At 43.6% G+C, this 14,057-nt stretch overlaps 1 protein-coding gene across 9 annotated transcripts in view; it reads right to left on the reverse strand.

Annotated features, from left to right (window-relative positions):
* The window catches only part of DGKG (diacylglycerol kinase gamma), a 227,593-nt gene that overhangs the window by 183,791 nt on the left and 29,745 nt on the right, over positions 1 to 14,057 (reverse strand). For all 9 annotated transcript variants that reach the window (XR_001713836.3, XM_009446979.5, XM_063807413.1 and 6 more), the window contains exon 2: positions 1,922 to 2,236. Coding sequence is in view for 7 of the 9 variants with exons in the window: in XM_009446979.5 (XP_009445254.2) it covers positions 1,922 to 1,988 (67 nt within the window). In the remaining 2 variants the exon portion in view is untranslated. The remainder of the gene's footprint in view (positions 1 to 1,921; positions 2,237 to 14,057) is intronic.

A 14,057-nucleotide genomic window follows, 5' to 3' on the forward strand; every position in this document is an offset into this window, starting at 1 on the left:
CCCTAAACCTCAAATTTATGTGTTGAAGTTCCATCCCTCAATAACTCAGGATGTAACCTTATTTGGGTTGTTGCAGATGTAATTAGTTAAGATGAAGTCATGACCGAATGGGGGGATCCAGGCCAATAAGGTTGTGCGCCTAGGAAAGAGGGAACTTTGGACACAGAGATATGCACAAAGGGAGAATGTCATGTGAGGGCATGCAGGGAGAATACGGCCATCCACAAGCCAAAAACACAGCCCTGGGATGGATCCCTTCTCCACAGCTCTCAGAAGGAGCCAGCGCCGCTGACTCCTTGATTGTGGACTTCTAGCTCCCAGAACTTTGAGACTATAAGGCTTAGAGACAATAAACCCACGCTGGATTGAACCAAATAGCTAACAACCCCCATACCAGTTTCCCTTGGTTTTTGATCCCCTTCTCGTTTCCACGCTTAGTTTATCCAGCTGTACCAGAGCTGTTTGCCTGCTGCCTTAAAGCTGTTCTCTGTGTCACGAGCACATTTCTGATGCCCTAACAAGATTCTGATTCCTCCAGGGTAGGCCTCGCCTTTGTGCTTCTTCTTCATCCCTGACAGGGCTTGGTACTTTGCTGACCTACAGAGCTAGCTGAATTAAATTGAATTTACCCTGGAGGGTGATTTTTTGCTTCTTGTCCATATATTAGAGTTTTTCTAAACCCATGGGGGTCAGATGAGAGACCACAGGCTCTAGAGTACCAGGAGGGTGACAAACCATTAGCCCTATGGTCCCCTGTTGACCTCGGAGAGCATTCGGAGTCACAGGATGCTGGGCTGGAAGGGACCGCAGGGAGAGAACACTTAGTCCAACCCTCCCATTGTATAGAAGAGGTTGCTGAGACCCAGGGATGTTCAGGGATGTCACAGCATAGAGAGCAAGAGGCAGAGCTGGCACCTGAACTGGATCCCCTGACTCCTAGACCAGCGCTGGGGACAAGGACTGCCTACTGTGTGAGAAGGGGGACCTGTGCAAGAGCAATAGGGCAGGTCAACAGCTGCAGGCCTCATGATTTACAGAAGCATCAACACAGTTAATGTGAAGGGAGAGGCCATGAGACAAGGGCATGGAGCAGGCAGTGCAGCTGAGAGCTCTACAAGATGAAGGGCCTCCTGGAAAGTCAGTGCCATGCAGGGTAAGTGATGGTCACTCTGTGTGGGCAGCGTGCAGTGGTCAGGTGGTGTCCTGCCACAGCCCAGCAGGTTCCTCTCACCAGTCAGGATTAGGAGTCACCTGAGGGGACACAGCCATGGGCCCATGTATGGCTGTGCACCCTACCACCACTGTGTCTTGCATTGAATTGGTTCTGGGGCACAACTAATGGGAAACCAAGAGCCCCAAGTAAAAGCCCAAGCCTTCCCAAAACAAAGTCAAGAAAGAAACACACATTAGCATTCAGCATCTTACTGCAAGAAGGCTTTGGGTCCAAATGCAGGAATATATTACAGTAAACGATTGAGTAACATTGTAGCCGTGCAGCATGCAGCCCTTCAAAATTATGCTCTGAAGAGCTTTAATGACCTGAGCAAATACATACGATATATTAGGCGGAAAATGCAGGCTTAACGCAGGGTGTATACAGTGTGAGCTCAACGGTGTAAAGCAATATGCACAGCAGGGAAGTGCTCTAAGATGTTTGCAGTGTTGTCAGTGATTTTTAACCTACTCTTTTTTTCTATGCATATTGCAAATTTCTATGGTGAGCACGTAGTATTTACTAAGCTTAAAGATAATTGCGTTTTTATGTTAAATACACTAATTCTGTGTTTATAAGGAAATATAAGCCGTCAGGCCTGACATCATTCTTTGTGGCTTTGCAATGATCATACTGCTATGCTTTCCAGAAATGATTTCTCCAGCCAAGAAGAAATCCCGTCCCAGGGCTATCAATGCATTTACTCACATTCTGAATATTTCTGGAGTTGGTCAAATTCTTCTGGAGTGAGGGAGACCCACCGTTCTTCACCCATTTTTCAACTTTATGTGAGTGGCTAAAGGGCAGTGATGGAGTTTTGTTCACTAGGCTGAAGTGGAGGCCCAGCCCAGGGCCTGGCTCATTGCAGGTTTGCGATGTAAGCCTTTCAGGAGACTTCTGGGAGCACTCAAGTGTATACAGCAGCAGCAGGCACCTCTCAGAAGATGAGACAAGATCTCTGCTATTCCTTAGGCAACATCCTCCTGTCTGTATTCAAGGTAAATTCAGAAATCCTGGCTCTTCCTAGATAGAAGCAGAAAAGACATTGTAAATGAGAATGTTAAAAAAAAAAAAGGCCCCAAATGTTCTTTGCTGAAAGATCTAGAGGGGACAATTGTTCAATGGTTCTTAAGGATGGTTCTCCCCTTAGAGAGGTCTGAAGAGGGCACAACGACAGTTGTCTGGCTGGGGGTGAGAGTTGAGGGGCAAGCTGTGGCCAGTATGAATAGGTGGGCCATACTACTCAGCTCTGGGAAATGTTCCATGTGTCACATGAGAGGTGGTATTAGAGCTGCCTAAGAGCATCCTCAGGGCATAAAAATGCCTTAGGCTATTGGATGCTTCATGAGTAATTACAGGAATAGGAGCCTATGCAGCCATTCTGTCCTGCACTGATTTCTAAATTCCACCGTGATAGCTCTGGTGAGCCGTTTTGGAATAACCCCAAGGCTGGCTAACATCTAGTGACTGAAGCAGTTCTCTGTCCTCTTAGAGCCATAAAAAGGGAGTTAGAGGAATGGGCTGCTGGCCTCAATGAGGCCGGGAAATGGGGATGGATTCAAACAAACACTGAGAATTTTTCCTTTGGGCCTCTCATACTGTGGGTCATTAAATCAGTTTTGTGGTTGTGAAATTGATGTAATGAGTCACAACAAGCACGTAAACACATGAAATGGAATAGGGTAGAATGAGATGGAGTTGAAAACACTAGAGTGCATCTACCACAGTAAGGGGATGTATTATGTCATAAGACTTTTCCTTCAGTTATACACCCATGGTTATACTGATCATATTGTGAAGTGTCTTTCTTATTCTCAATTGAGGTTACAAACATGGCTGGGAAGCCACCAAAACCTAAAAAGGTGAGAAGTAAAGACCAACTGAAACACAGGCTCTACTGTTGCCAAAGAACAAGCACAGTTTTAACAAAACAGGATCCATCCTGGGGGCCAACTGCAAGGCAAGTCTGGGGTTCCTGGAGCATATGAGCAGTGCTGGATGAGACGACCAAGTTGGGAGGTATATATGGACCATTCTCTGGGGAAATGTGTAGACTGGTTGTTTTGGACCTGGAGAGTGAACTAGAGCTGAGGGAAGATGCTGGAGAGAGAGAGATTCTAGCTTTATAAAGAAAACCTTCCATTAACCAGAATGCATGGCAAGGAAATGAGAGACCCACATTCCTGGGGACATTAAGTTCTAGTCTCTCGCCTTGAGAAGTCCAACTCTCTCCTTAATCCAGCCAGCTCGACTCTGCTCCTTGGCACATGCTACTGTCAAGGTCATCAGTGACCTAGCTGCCAAATCCAGCAGGCACCTTTCAGTCCTTCCTCGGCTTGTTTCTCTCTCTGCAATCTTTCTTTGCCATGGCAGAAAACTTCCACCTAGAAACTCTCTTATGTTTCTGGGTGTTTCTTGTCAGTCTCCTTCAGCCTCTTCTTTTGCCGTCTTTAAATATTGAAATGTTTCCACAGCAAAGACATAGAATCAGCCTAAATGCCTATCAGTGGAAGACTGGATAAAGCAAATGTAGTACATATACACCACGGAATACTACACAGCCATAAAAAAGAATGAGATCCTGTTCCTTGCAGCAACATGGACGGAGCTGGAGGACATTATCCTAAGTGAACTAATACAGGAACAGAAATCCAGATACAGCACATCCTCACTTATAAGTGGGAGCTGAACACTGAGAACACAGGGACACAAAGAAGGGAACAAGAGGTACTGGGGCCTGCTTGAAGGTGAAGGATGGGAGGAGGCAGAGAACTGAAAAACTACCTACTGGGTACTATGCTTATTACCTGAGTGACAAAATAATCTGTACAGCAAACCCCCGTGACATGTGATTTACCCATATAACAAACCTGCACAAGAACCCTTGAACCTAAAATAAAAGTTAAAGAAAAAATTGGCGCTTCCAAAATCCTGTCCTCAGCCCTCTTCTCACTCTACATCCCTTCCCTGATGGACCTCATCCACCTCCAAGCTTTAATGACCCCCGGCATGCTGCGGCAGCCCTGAGCTCTCTCCTTGGTCTGAATCTGAATATTCAGATATTCAGATGCCTTAATCCAGATCTGTATATCCAACCATCTACTGTGACTCCCTTGTGTGTCCCAAACCACCCCTGATCTGCATCTTCCAGTGTCCCCAGCCGCTCAGGTTATGCCCAAGAGAAGCCAGTGCCCAGGTCAGAGGCAGGAGGCTCAGCTAAGCTCCTCCCCTTTTCTCTCCTGCCAAATCCAGGCACAGCCCCGGAGTTTGACTGTCCACTGTGTGCTCCCACTTGTCCATCACACCAGTCCTGGCATTAACTCAGACCTTCCTTATCTCTTGCCTGGCCTTTGACAACAGCCTCCTGCTGCTCTCCCTGCCTTGCGCTTTGTTCTCCTCCCCTTGGTCTGCTCTTTAAATTGCCAACCAGATCACATCTCTCTCGGTAATAAAATTCTTCAGCAGTTTCTACTGCCTGTAGAATAAGATGTAATCTTCTTTTCACGATACACAAAGCTCTTTATGATCTGGCTCCTGATGATCAATTTAGTACGAAAGTGAGAAGTATCCTTTAGAAACTTTTGCCATCGTGCCAGGGAATCTAGCATTGCAACCACTGTCACCACTGCTGCTGCTATCAATGAATGGACCTGTACTTTACTCTGTGCTATATGCTTTATATACTTATGTAATTTAGTCCTCTTAATAACATGTCAATTCAATATTGCTGTCCCTGTTTTGCAGATGAGAAAAAAATGAGGCTAGGTGTTTAGTAAACATGGTGAGGAGAAAGAAGGAGCCACTAGTGCTTCTGTTTAAGAATGCCTCCTGCTGGGTGCAGTGGCTTATGCCTGTAATCCCAGCACTTTGGGAGGCTAAGATGGGCGGATCATGAGGTCAGGAGATCGAGACCATCCTGGCCAACATGGTGAAACCCTGTCTCTACTAAAAATACAAAAATTAGCTGGGTGTGGCCAGGCGCAGTGGCTCACGCCTGTAATCCCACCACTTTGGGAGGCCGAGACGGGCGGATCACAAGGTCAGGAGATCGAGACCATCCTGGCTAACATGGTGAAACCCCGTCTCTCCTAAAAACACAAAAAAATTAGCCAGGCATGGTGGTGGGCGCCTGTAGTTCCAGCTACTCAGGAGGCTGAGGCAGAAGAATGGTTTGAACCCAGGATGCGGACCTTGCAGTGATCTGAGATTGTGCCACTGCATTCCAGCCTGGGCAACAGAGTCAGACTCCGTCTCAAAAAAAAAAAAAAAAAAATTAGCTGGGTGTCGTGGCGCATGCTTGTAATCCCAGCTACTCGGGAGGCTGAGGCAGGAGAATCGCTTGAACCAGGGAGTCAGAGGTTGCAGTGAGCCAAGATCACACTACTGCACTCCAGCCTGGCGACAGAGTGAGAGTCTGTCAAAAAAAAAAAAAAAAAAAAAAGAATGCCTCCATGGCCTGGGCATTCTGCACACCTTCAGAAGCACAGAGGGAGATCTAAGAGGATGCAGAGGCACACTGCATGACAGAACAACACTGAACTAAAACCAGAAGGCAGAGAATTTGAATCTGGGCTCTGCCCTTCTGAGCTATTTCACCCTAGACATATTTTTCATCCCTTGAACTTTGGTTTCTTCATCTAAAACATGAAGATATTAATGAAAAAGCTTACTGGGTTGGTGTTAGGATTAAGTGGGTTAATATATGCAACAAACATAAAAACAAAATCCCCACTTGGTGCAATGCCTGCACATAGCAAACACTCAATAAATGATTGTTATTATCATCCAGTTGCAAATACAACATGTAGCAATGTGGCTTAAACGATCAGCTGAAAAAAAAAACCCAAAATAACCCCATTAAAAAGTGGGCAAAGGGCACAAACACACTCTTCTCAAAAGAAGACAATACAAGTGGCCAACAAACACGAAAAAATGCTCAACATTGCTAATCATCAGATACATGCACATCAAAACCATGACTATTATTAAAAAGACAAAAAATAACAGATACTGGTGAGGCTGTGGAGAAAAGGGAATGCCTATACACTGCTGGTGGGAATGTAAATTAGTTCAGTCACCATGGAAAGCAGGTTGGAGATTTCTCGAAGAACTTAAAACAGACCTCCCATGCAATGCAGCAATCCCGTTACTGGGTATACATCCAAAGGAAAATAAGTAGTTCCACAAAAAAGACATGTGCACTCATATGTTCATCACAGCACTATTCACAGTAGCAAAGACATGGAATCAACCTGGATTTATCCAATTTATCCATTTATCCAATGATGGACTGGATGGATAAAGAAAATGTAATGCACATATACCATACAATACTACACAGCCGTAAAAAAGAATGAAATCATGTCCTTTGCAGCAACATGGATGCAGCTTGAGGCCATTATCCAAAATGAATTAACACAGGAATAGAAAATACCAAATACCAAATAGAAAATATGTGAAAACCAAATACTACATGTTCTTACTTATAAGTGGGAGCTAAACATTGGGAACATATGGACATAAATATGGAAGTAAAAGACACTGGGGATTACTAGAGGGGGCAGGGGGAAGGGGCAAAGACTGAAAAACTGAAAAACTGAAAAATTGGGTACTATGCTCACTACCTGGGTGATGGGATCATTCATACTCCAAAGTCAACATCATGCAATATACTCAGGTAACAAACTTGCCCCTGTACCCCCTGAATAATAGTTGAAATTTTAACAAATCAGCTGGCAGTAGTCGAGTAGAAAGTTTCTAGTATTGTGCCACAGGTTTCTGAACTTGATCTGATACTGCTCCAGGTTGTTGTAATTTTGTAATTACTCATCCAACCCTTATCCACTAGTTTTAGCGTCCACTAATGATTATTGCCTGGATTAATTATTACAATGATACTGATTTTCTAATTCCATCATTACCTTTATATTTGTTAGTTAGGATCTATTGTAAGTAAGAGCTTTCCCTTCTTGTTATTTATATCAATTTATATGTCTACTATAAATAAAGATAAATTATGAATATATAAAGAATATATATGTGTGTATAAAAACTGCATTTATATGTAATATATATTTATTTTCACAGATTCTTATTTTATTCTGTGGGTTACAAATCTGTTGCTATCTTCGACTCTCAGATTATTCCAGATTTGATCAGTGGAAGCTCAGTCAAGGTGGCGATCTGTTCTTTAGATATATCTCAGTCATTTTTTCAGCACATCCTTATTTTCTAGCACTACAAAATGTTTCAGGCTCATCTCGTACTTCCTCAGCTCAAGTGCTAAAATCAGTCATTTCTCTAAGGAGTTCCTTTGGTGAAGAATGGCATTTGAAGCCAAAGCTTGGGTACCACGTATGCTCACTGCTGCTGGGGTGTCATTGCTTCTAGGCCCTATCAAGGACAGAGCTAGAAAATAGATGCGTGTGCTGGGTGTGGTGGCTCATGCCTGTGATCCCAGCACTTTTGGAGGCCGAGGCGGAAGGATCACTTGAGCCCAGGAGTTTGAGACCAGCCTGGCCAACATGGCGAAGCTCTGTCTCTATTAAAAATACAAAAATTAGCTGGGTGTGGTGGTACATGCCTGTAGTCCCAGCTACTTAGGAGGCTGAGGCAGGAGAATTGCTCGAACCTGGGAGGTGGGGGTTGGATGTTGCAGCGAGCCGAGATCCTGCCACTGCACTCCAGCCTGGGTGACAGAGTGAGACACTGTCTCAAAAAAAAAAAAAATAGATGTATGTACACAGATACACACACACACACACCCCTCATCTCTCTCTCTCTCTCTCTCTCTCTCTCTGTTAAATACCTTGAGTTCATACTTACGCCTCCAACTCCAGTCCAACATTACAAAGTCAATTGTAGCCTTCCCTTCCTTCCATATTTTTTAACTATCTTCTCTAACAAGCTTTGTTTCCATCATCTACAACATACTTATTTGCTTAATACACAGAAAGTAGTTTCAGAATTGCCAGTCCACACCTCTGTGAAAAACAAAATAGACTTCAAGATTTGTTTACAGTTCTATTGTTTTCAGGCAACAGCAAATCCTCAAAATGCTACTCTCAAAAGTTACGTAGGTTAGTTCTTTCTCACTCCCATCAGTTTCTGTTTGTATTTCATTTTAGGATGTTTTCTTCATATCCACTGATTCTTTTTCAGTATGGTTCCAAAGTCAAAACTATATAGAAAGATATATTCAGCCAGGCGTTGGTGGCTCACACCTGTAATCCCAGCACTTTGGGAGGCTGAGCCAGGCAGATGCTTGAGCCCAGGAGTTCTAGACCAGCCTGAGCAATATGGCAAAACCCCGTCTTTACAAAAAATACAAACAAAAAAATTCACCAGGCATGGTGGTGTGCGTCTGTGGTCCCAGATACCCAGGAGGCTGAGGTGGGAAGATCACCTGAGCCTGAGGGATCAAGGCTGCACTGAACTATAATTGCACCACTGCACTCCAGCCTGAGCAGCAGAGTGGGATCCCGTCTCAAAACAAAAACAAAAAGAAAAAGATATACTCAGAGAAGTATCCCTCATTCCTCTTACTCTTTTCCCATCTCCTCTTTTCTATCTTATTCTCACTCACCCTTATAGTATCTAGTTTATACTTCCTGTGTTTAGTTTTGGACATGTGAGAAGATATGTGAATATCTTATTTCCCCCTTTCCTTCTCCTTCTCCTCCTCCTCCTCCTCCTTATTCTTTTTCTTCTTCTTTTTTTTTTTTTTGAGGCGTGGTTTCTCTCCGTCACCCATGCTGGAGAGCAGTAGTGGAATCACAGCTCACAGCAGCCTTGAACTCCTGGGTTAAGCAATCCTCCCACTTCAGCAGCCCCCTCCCAGCCCTCCCAGTAGAGTAGCTGGGACTAGAGGTGTATGCCACTATGACCTGCTAATTTTTTTTTTTTTTTTTTACTTTTTGTAGAGATAGTGTCTTACTATGTTGCCCAGGCTGGTCTCGAACTCCTGGGCTCAAGTGATCCATCTGCCTCGGTCTCCCAAAGTGCTGAGATTATATGTGAGCCTCTGTGCCTGGCTTCCCTTTCTTTCTAATACAAAAGGTAGCACATTATAGATCATCATCTGCATATTGTTTTTTCACCAATCAATACATCCTATGAATCACACCATACCTGTTCATAGAGATCTTTCTCATTTAGAATTAAATTGGACTCTGACACTTATCTCCTTAAAATCCTTCAGAGGCCTCCCTTGGCCTCCAGGAAAAAAAGAGCTGTCTCCTTAGCTAGTTCCACAAGGTTCTTTACCTGTGGTAATAACTCACCTCCCCATTCTCACCCCCATTACCTCCTGCCCCACACATTCCACCTTCCAGCCAAATCTACCTTCTGTCTACTCTTAGCACTAGCAAAGTGCCTGGATGTGGGAGGACCCCATAAGCATTATGGCCTGACAAACACACCATGCCTTTGATCTACTTGAAATGCCCTTTACTCCTTCTTTCCTAAAACAAATCTCTACTCATCTCTTTAGATCCAGATTAAAAGGTCACTTCTTTTCTATAGCTTTTTGGAACTCTTTGAGCAAATTTGCCTGTTCTCCCAGCTGTGTTCCACAGAATCCTATGTATTTCTCTATTGCGGTGGTTGATGATTCCCTGTGGGGGACAGACACCCAAACAGCTATTAATAATTAACATACAAGCTGGCAAGAGAAGTGATGCAGATATGTCCAGAGATTTATGGGGTCATCTAATGTGTCTGAAGCAGGCACAAGGAATCAGGAAAAGCTTCCTGAAGGAGCTGATGCTCCTGCTGAGGAGGGGTGATGAGGTGATGTGGTATACATTGCTATAACTCAACAAATGTTCATATTATCATTATCATGGTTGTTCCATTGTAGCTCAGTGCTTGAATTCACAGTGGAAAGAGCTACACCATTCTTTTTTTTTTTTTTTTTTTTTTTCTTGAGATTGAGTTTTGCTCTGCCGCCCAGACTGGAGTGTTGTGGCATGATCTCAGCTCACTGCAACCTCCACCTCCTGGGTTCAAGTGATTCTCCTGCCTCAGCCTCCCGAGTAGCTGGGACTACAGGCACCTGCCACCACGCCTGGCTAATTTTTGTATTTTTTGTAGAGACGAGGTTTCACCACCATGTTGGCCAGGCTGGTCTCGAACTCCTGACCTCAGGTGATCTGCCCGCCTCAGCCTCCCACAGTGCTGGGATTACAGGTGTGAGCCACTGCACCCGGCCTTACACCATTCTTTATTTCCTTCAAGAAAAGTTAGGGGCCTAAAACATTGCCTGACTCTCCAGATGGTATCCCACGTGACAGCCCGCCTCTGCCTTCTGCCCTTTGATGAAGGTGACAGCTGACAGCCAGGAGGGCTTTCTCTAGCTCACGAAGCTCGGCACTTCCCTCAGCAGCCTGCTCCATCACTCCCCTCTCAGAGGCTCTTTGTAGTATGAACAATCTTCTTATTACCACCCCAAGCATCTTTTCTGACAGAAAAAATTGAATAGGATTTTCTAAATAAAACTCAGATTGGATATTGTCTGACTTGGGTAGGAGAAGAGTATTTTATGTCTCTACAGCTATGTCACTCTGAGCAATTGCTTCAGCTCCTTTGGCCTCAGTTTCCTTGTCTATAAAATGAGGGGGTGGGAATAATGGTTTCTAATGCATTTTCTAGCTCTGCAATTTTATATACTGGATCAAATTCTATTTGTTCTGTACAGATGTCAGCATGGAAATCACAAGTCAGGAGGAAGAAGGCAAATTCAATGAGTATTGAATTGCACCCTGGGTCTCTCTATTCATTTGAATGAATCAGCCATACCCAATTATCCAGGAACAAACACCTCCTCATCTCCTCTTTGCTCTCCTAAAAACATTAATTCATGAATATGACATCAGATTGGAGAAGCCTATTTATGTGCATTTGAAGGTTTATTACAAAGCCATAATGAGTACATGTTCATAAGGGAAGAAAGACTAAAAGCTACAAAGATAAAAACCCCTTTCTCTTCTCAGACTTGTGGAAAGTCACAACTTGACAAGTGCCCCATCTCTGGCTTTTACTCCTACTGTTCCTTCTTCAACTCTATAACTCTTATGCAGGCTTTGGAGTTTAGTTCAAATTGCACCTGAAGATGCCCTCTTTAATTGCCCAGACCTGGCTGGGCATATCTTGTCTGCTCTCCAGTAGCACTTTGGGTTTTTCTCCATTATGACATTTACTGCAGTGCATGTACTTACCAACTGTCTTCTCTACAGGACTTTGAACTCCTTCAGGACAGAAAGAGTATCCTGTCTGCTTTGCAGCTCTAGCTACTACAAGATTTCTAAGAGTTCATTTTTTGACACTAGAAAAATGATTCTCAACCTTTTATTGACCAAGATCATTTTCATGGAGTCAAAGTTCCTACCACATCTATTTACGTGTCCCTATAGAGGAGGAACTGGGTGATAAAAAGAATTCAAGAAGAACAAAAGACGCAAGTTGCAGTACAATTGTTGATAGTATCACTTATAAGTCACTTAATTTACCATAAAATATACATCAACACTCACATTTTATATTAAAATAATGACCTACACAAGTATAGGCTATCAGGGTTATAAAGTTATAACAGATATAGACTTATAATCAAGTTACTTTATTATGCTTAATCTGATAGTATTTTGTAAGTTACATAAGTTGCTTGAATTTATCAATGAACTGTCACTATTGTGGTCGTCATTTACATTGGTGGTCCCCCAAACCACGCTTCCTGATATTTATGCCCTTTCTAGTTTCTTCCCTTGAGTCCGGGCTGCACCTGTAACTTGCCCTAAACAAGAGAGTGCATTAGAAGTGGTGCTGTGCCAGTGTCAAGCATAAGCCTTGAGAAGGCCTGGCAGCTCCCACTTGTGAGTTCCTAAGGGCACTGAACTGCCATGTAAGAAGTTCAGCCATTTTGCTGGAGAGATCACATAGAGACCACATGGAGAGGCCACGTGGATGAAGGGAGATCTAACATTACAGAGAGGAGAACTGAGCAACCCAGCTGATGACAAGAACTGAAGCCCAAGATGTAAGACCCCAGTCAAGCCATTCCAGCCAGCACCCAGTCATCTAAGTCATCCTAGCTGTGTTGTGAGACAAGAAGCCATTTGGGATTTCACAGCCTTGGCAGACATCACACGTGGAGCAGAGATAACCCATCCCCGCTCAGCCTGGTCTGGATTCCCAATGCACAGAAACACATAGACGAATAACATAATTGTGGAGCAACAACATTTTGGGGCAGTTAGTTACGTAATCGTAGATAACCAAGACAACTACACAAGCACTTTTAGGGGCAGGTTATGCATGTGTCTATTTGGCAACAGAATCTGCATGATTCATGCTTGAACTGCAACTTATTCATGTCTTAAAATCTAGTAATTGGAAAATTATAGGCTAAAAATATCTTCGATGCAAATATGTATCACTGCCTGCTGTAGGGTTAGCCAAATATCCTTCACAAACTAATATGATAATGATGAAGTCAAGTGAACTATAATTTCTAATTAATAAGCAAGAATAGCAGTAGCTGAAAACCACAACCAACTCAAAGCAAGACTGACATGCAATGACAACAACGGGGCCTTCCCCAGGTCACAGGATTCTAACCATCTGCTTGAGTGTGGGGGCTGTAGCTGCTGAGCATTTAGAAGCAGCCTGATTTCACAGATAACTGAATTAAAGCCCTTGGGGAACTTTGCAATGATCTAATTTAAGTTTATGAGTGGTAAATATGAGTAATACCTAGTAACTCATTTAGCATATTACCGGCATATAGTCCTTAAATAAACATAAACATAAAAGTCTTGGGATTGCATTCTATCCATAAGAATTCAGAGACGATTTTCATTTGAGAGGTACTTTGTACACCATTAGTGGCCTCAGAGTGAATGTGAGAATCTCTGCCGCAAGATAGTCATGAAAATGTCAGGCTGAACCAAATGCCCAGGTGGGGGAGCTGGGAGTGGCTGGTACCCAGAAAAAGCTTTTGGGCTCCGAGGAGAAGTTGAGGACTGCTACTTTGGGGGTCTGTCTTTGGCACAGGCAGGCAGTGTTGGTCTAAGAAGAGTGTTTGTAGCTCAGGGGCATCACAATCTGAGGATTGGTCATTCATTCATTTGTTCACTTGCTCAACAAATCACTGTAATAACAAGCAATAGCAGCAACCTCCATTTATAGATTGCAACACATCTTGTGCTTTGCAAACTTCATCTGTAATAGTCACCAAACCCTGTGAGGAAGGTATGTTTTATGCCCATTTAACATCTGTAGAAGCAGGCCCAGAGTAATTCTCCCAAGTTGTCCTACTAGTAAATGACGAGACTGTATAGGAATCTAAGTCTGTGTTGTTCCAAAGCTCATGGTAACATCTTTGGATGAATGAGTACTGAGTACCTAAGTGTTGAGCCTGTGCAGGTACAGATGCCATTAATAAGCCACCTGTGGAGATGCCACGCCCTGGTCCTCAACATGGAAGGGGAATGGAAGCCAGAAGAAAAACCATGGCCTGTTCCTGAAAAGCCAACATTATTTGAGGGAGGAAAAGCTATATTATATTAAACATGAGCACAGAATGGAATAGAATGCAAAATATCCAGGAAATTTGTAGGCAAAACATGGGACTTCGAAAGAAAACCTTGCTCTTGCCCTGGGGCCACCTCTGTGAAACCTGGGAGAGTTCACTCAGCTTCACCACTTGGGGCCCTTAACAGCGGAAATTTAAGGAAGCAGGGTTGTGAATAGCAATGGAAAAGTCTGATTCTGAACTCCAGTGCTGAGGGGCTGATGTAGGGAAGGGATTGTGAGTAGAGGTCTCCTTTATGAAATTACTACCTGG

This window comes from Pan troglodytes, chromosome 2 (assembly GCF_028858775.2).
Source record: "Pan troglodytes isolate AG18354 chromosome 2, NHGRI_mPanTro3-v2.0_pri, whole genome shotgun sequence".
Lineage (NCBI taxonomy): Eukaryota > Metazoa > Chordata > Mammalia > Primates > Hominidae > Pan > Pan troglodytes.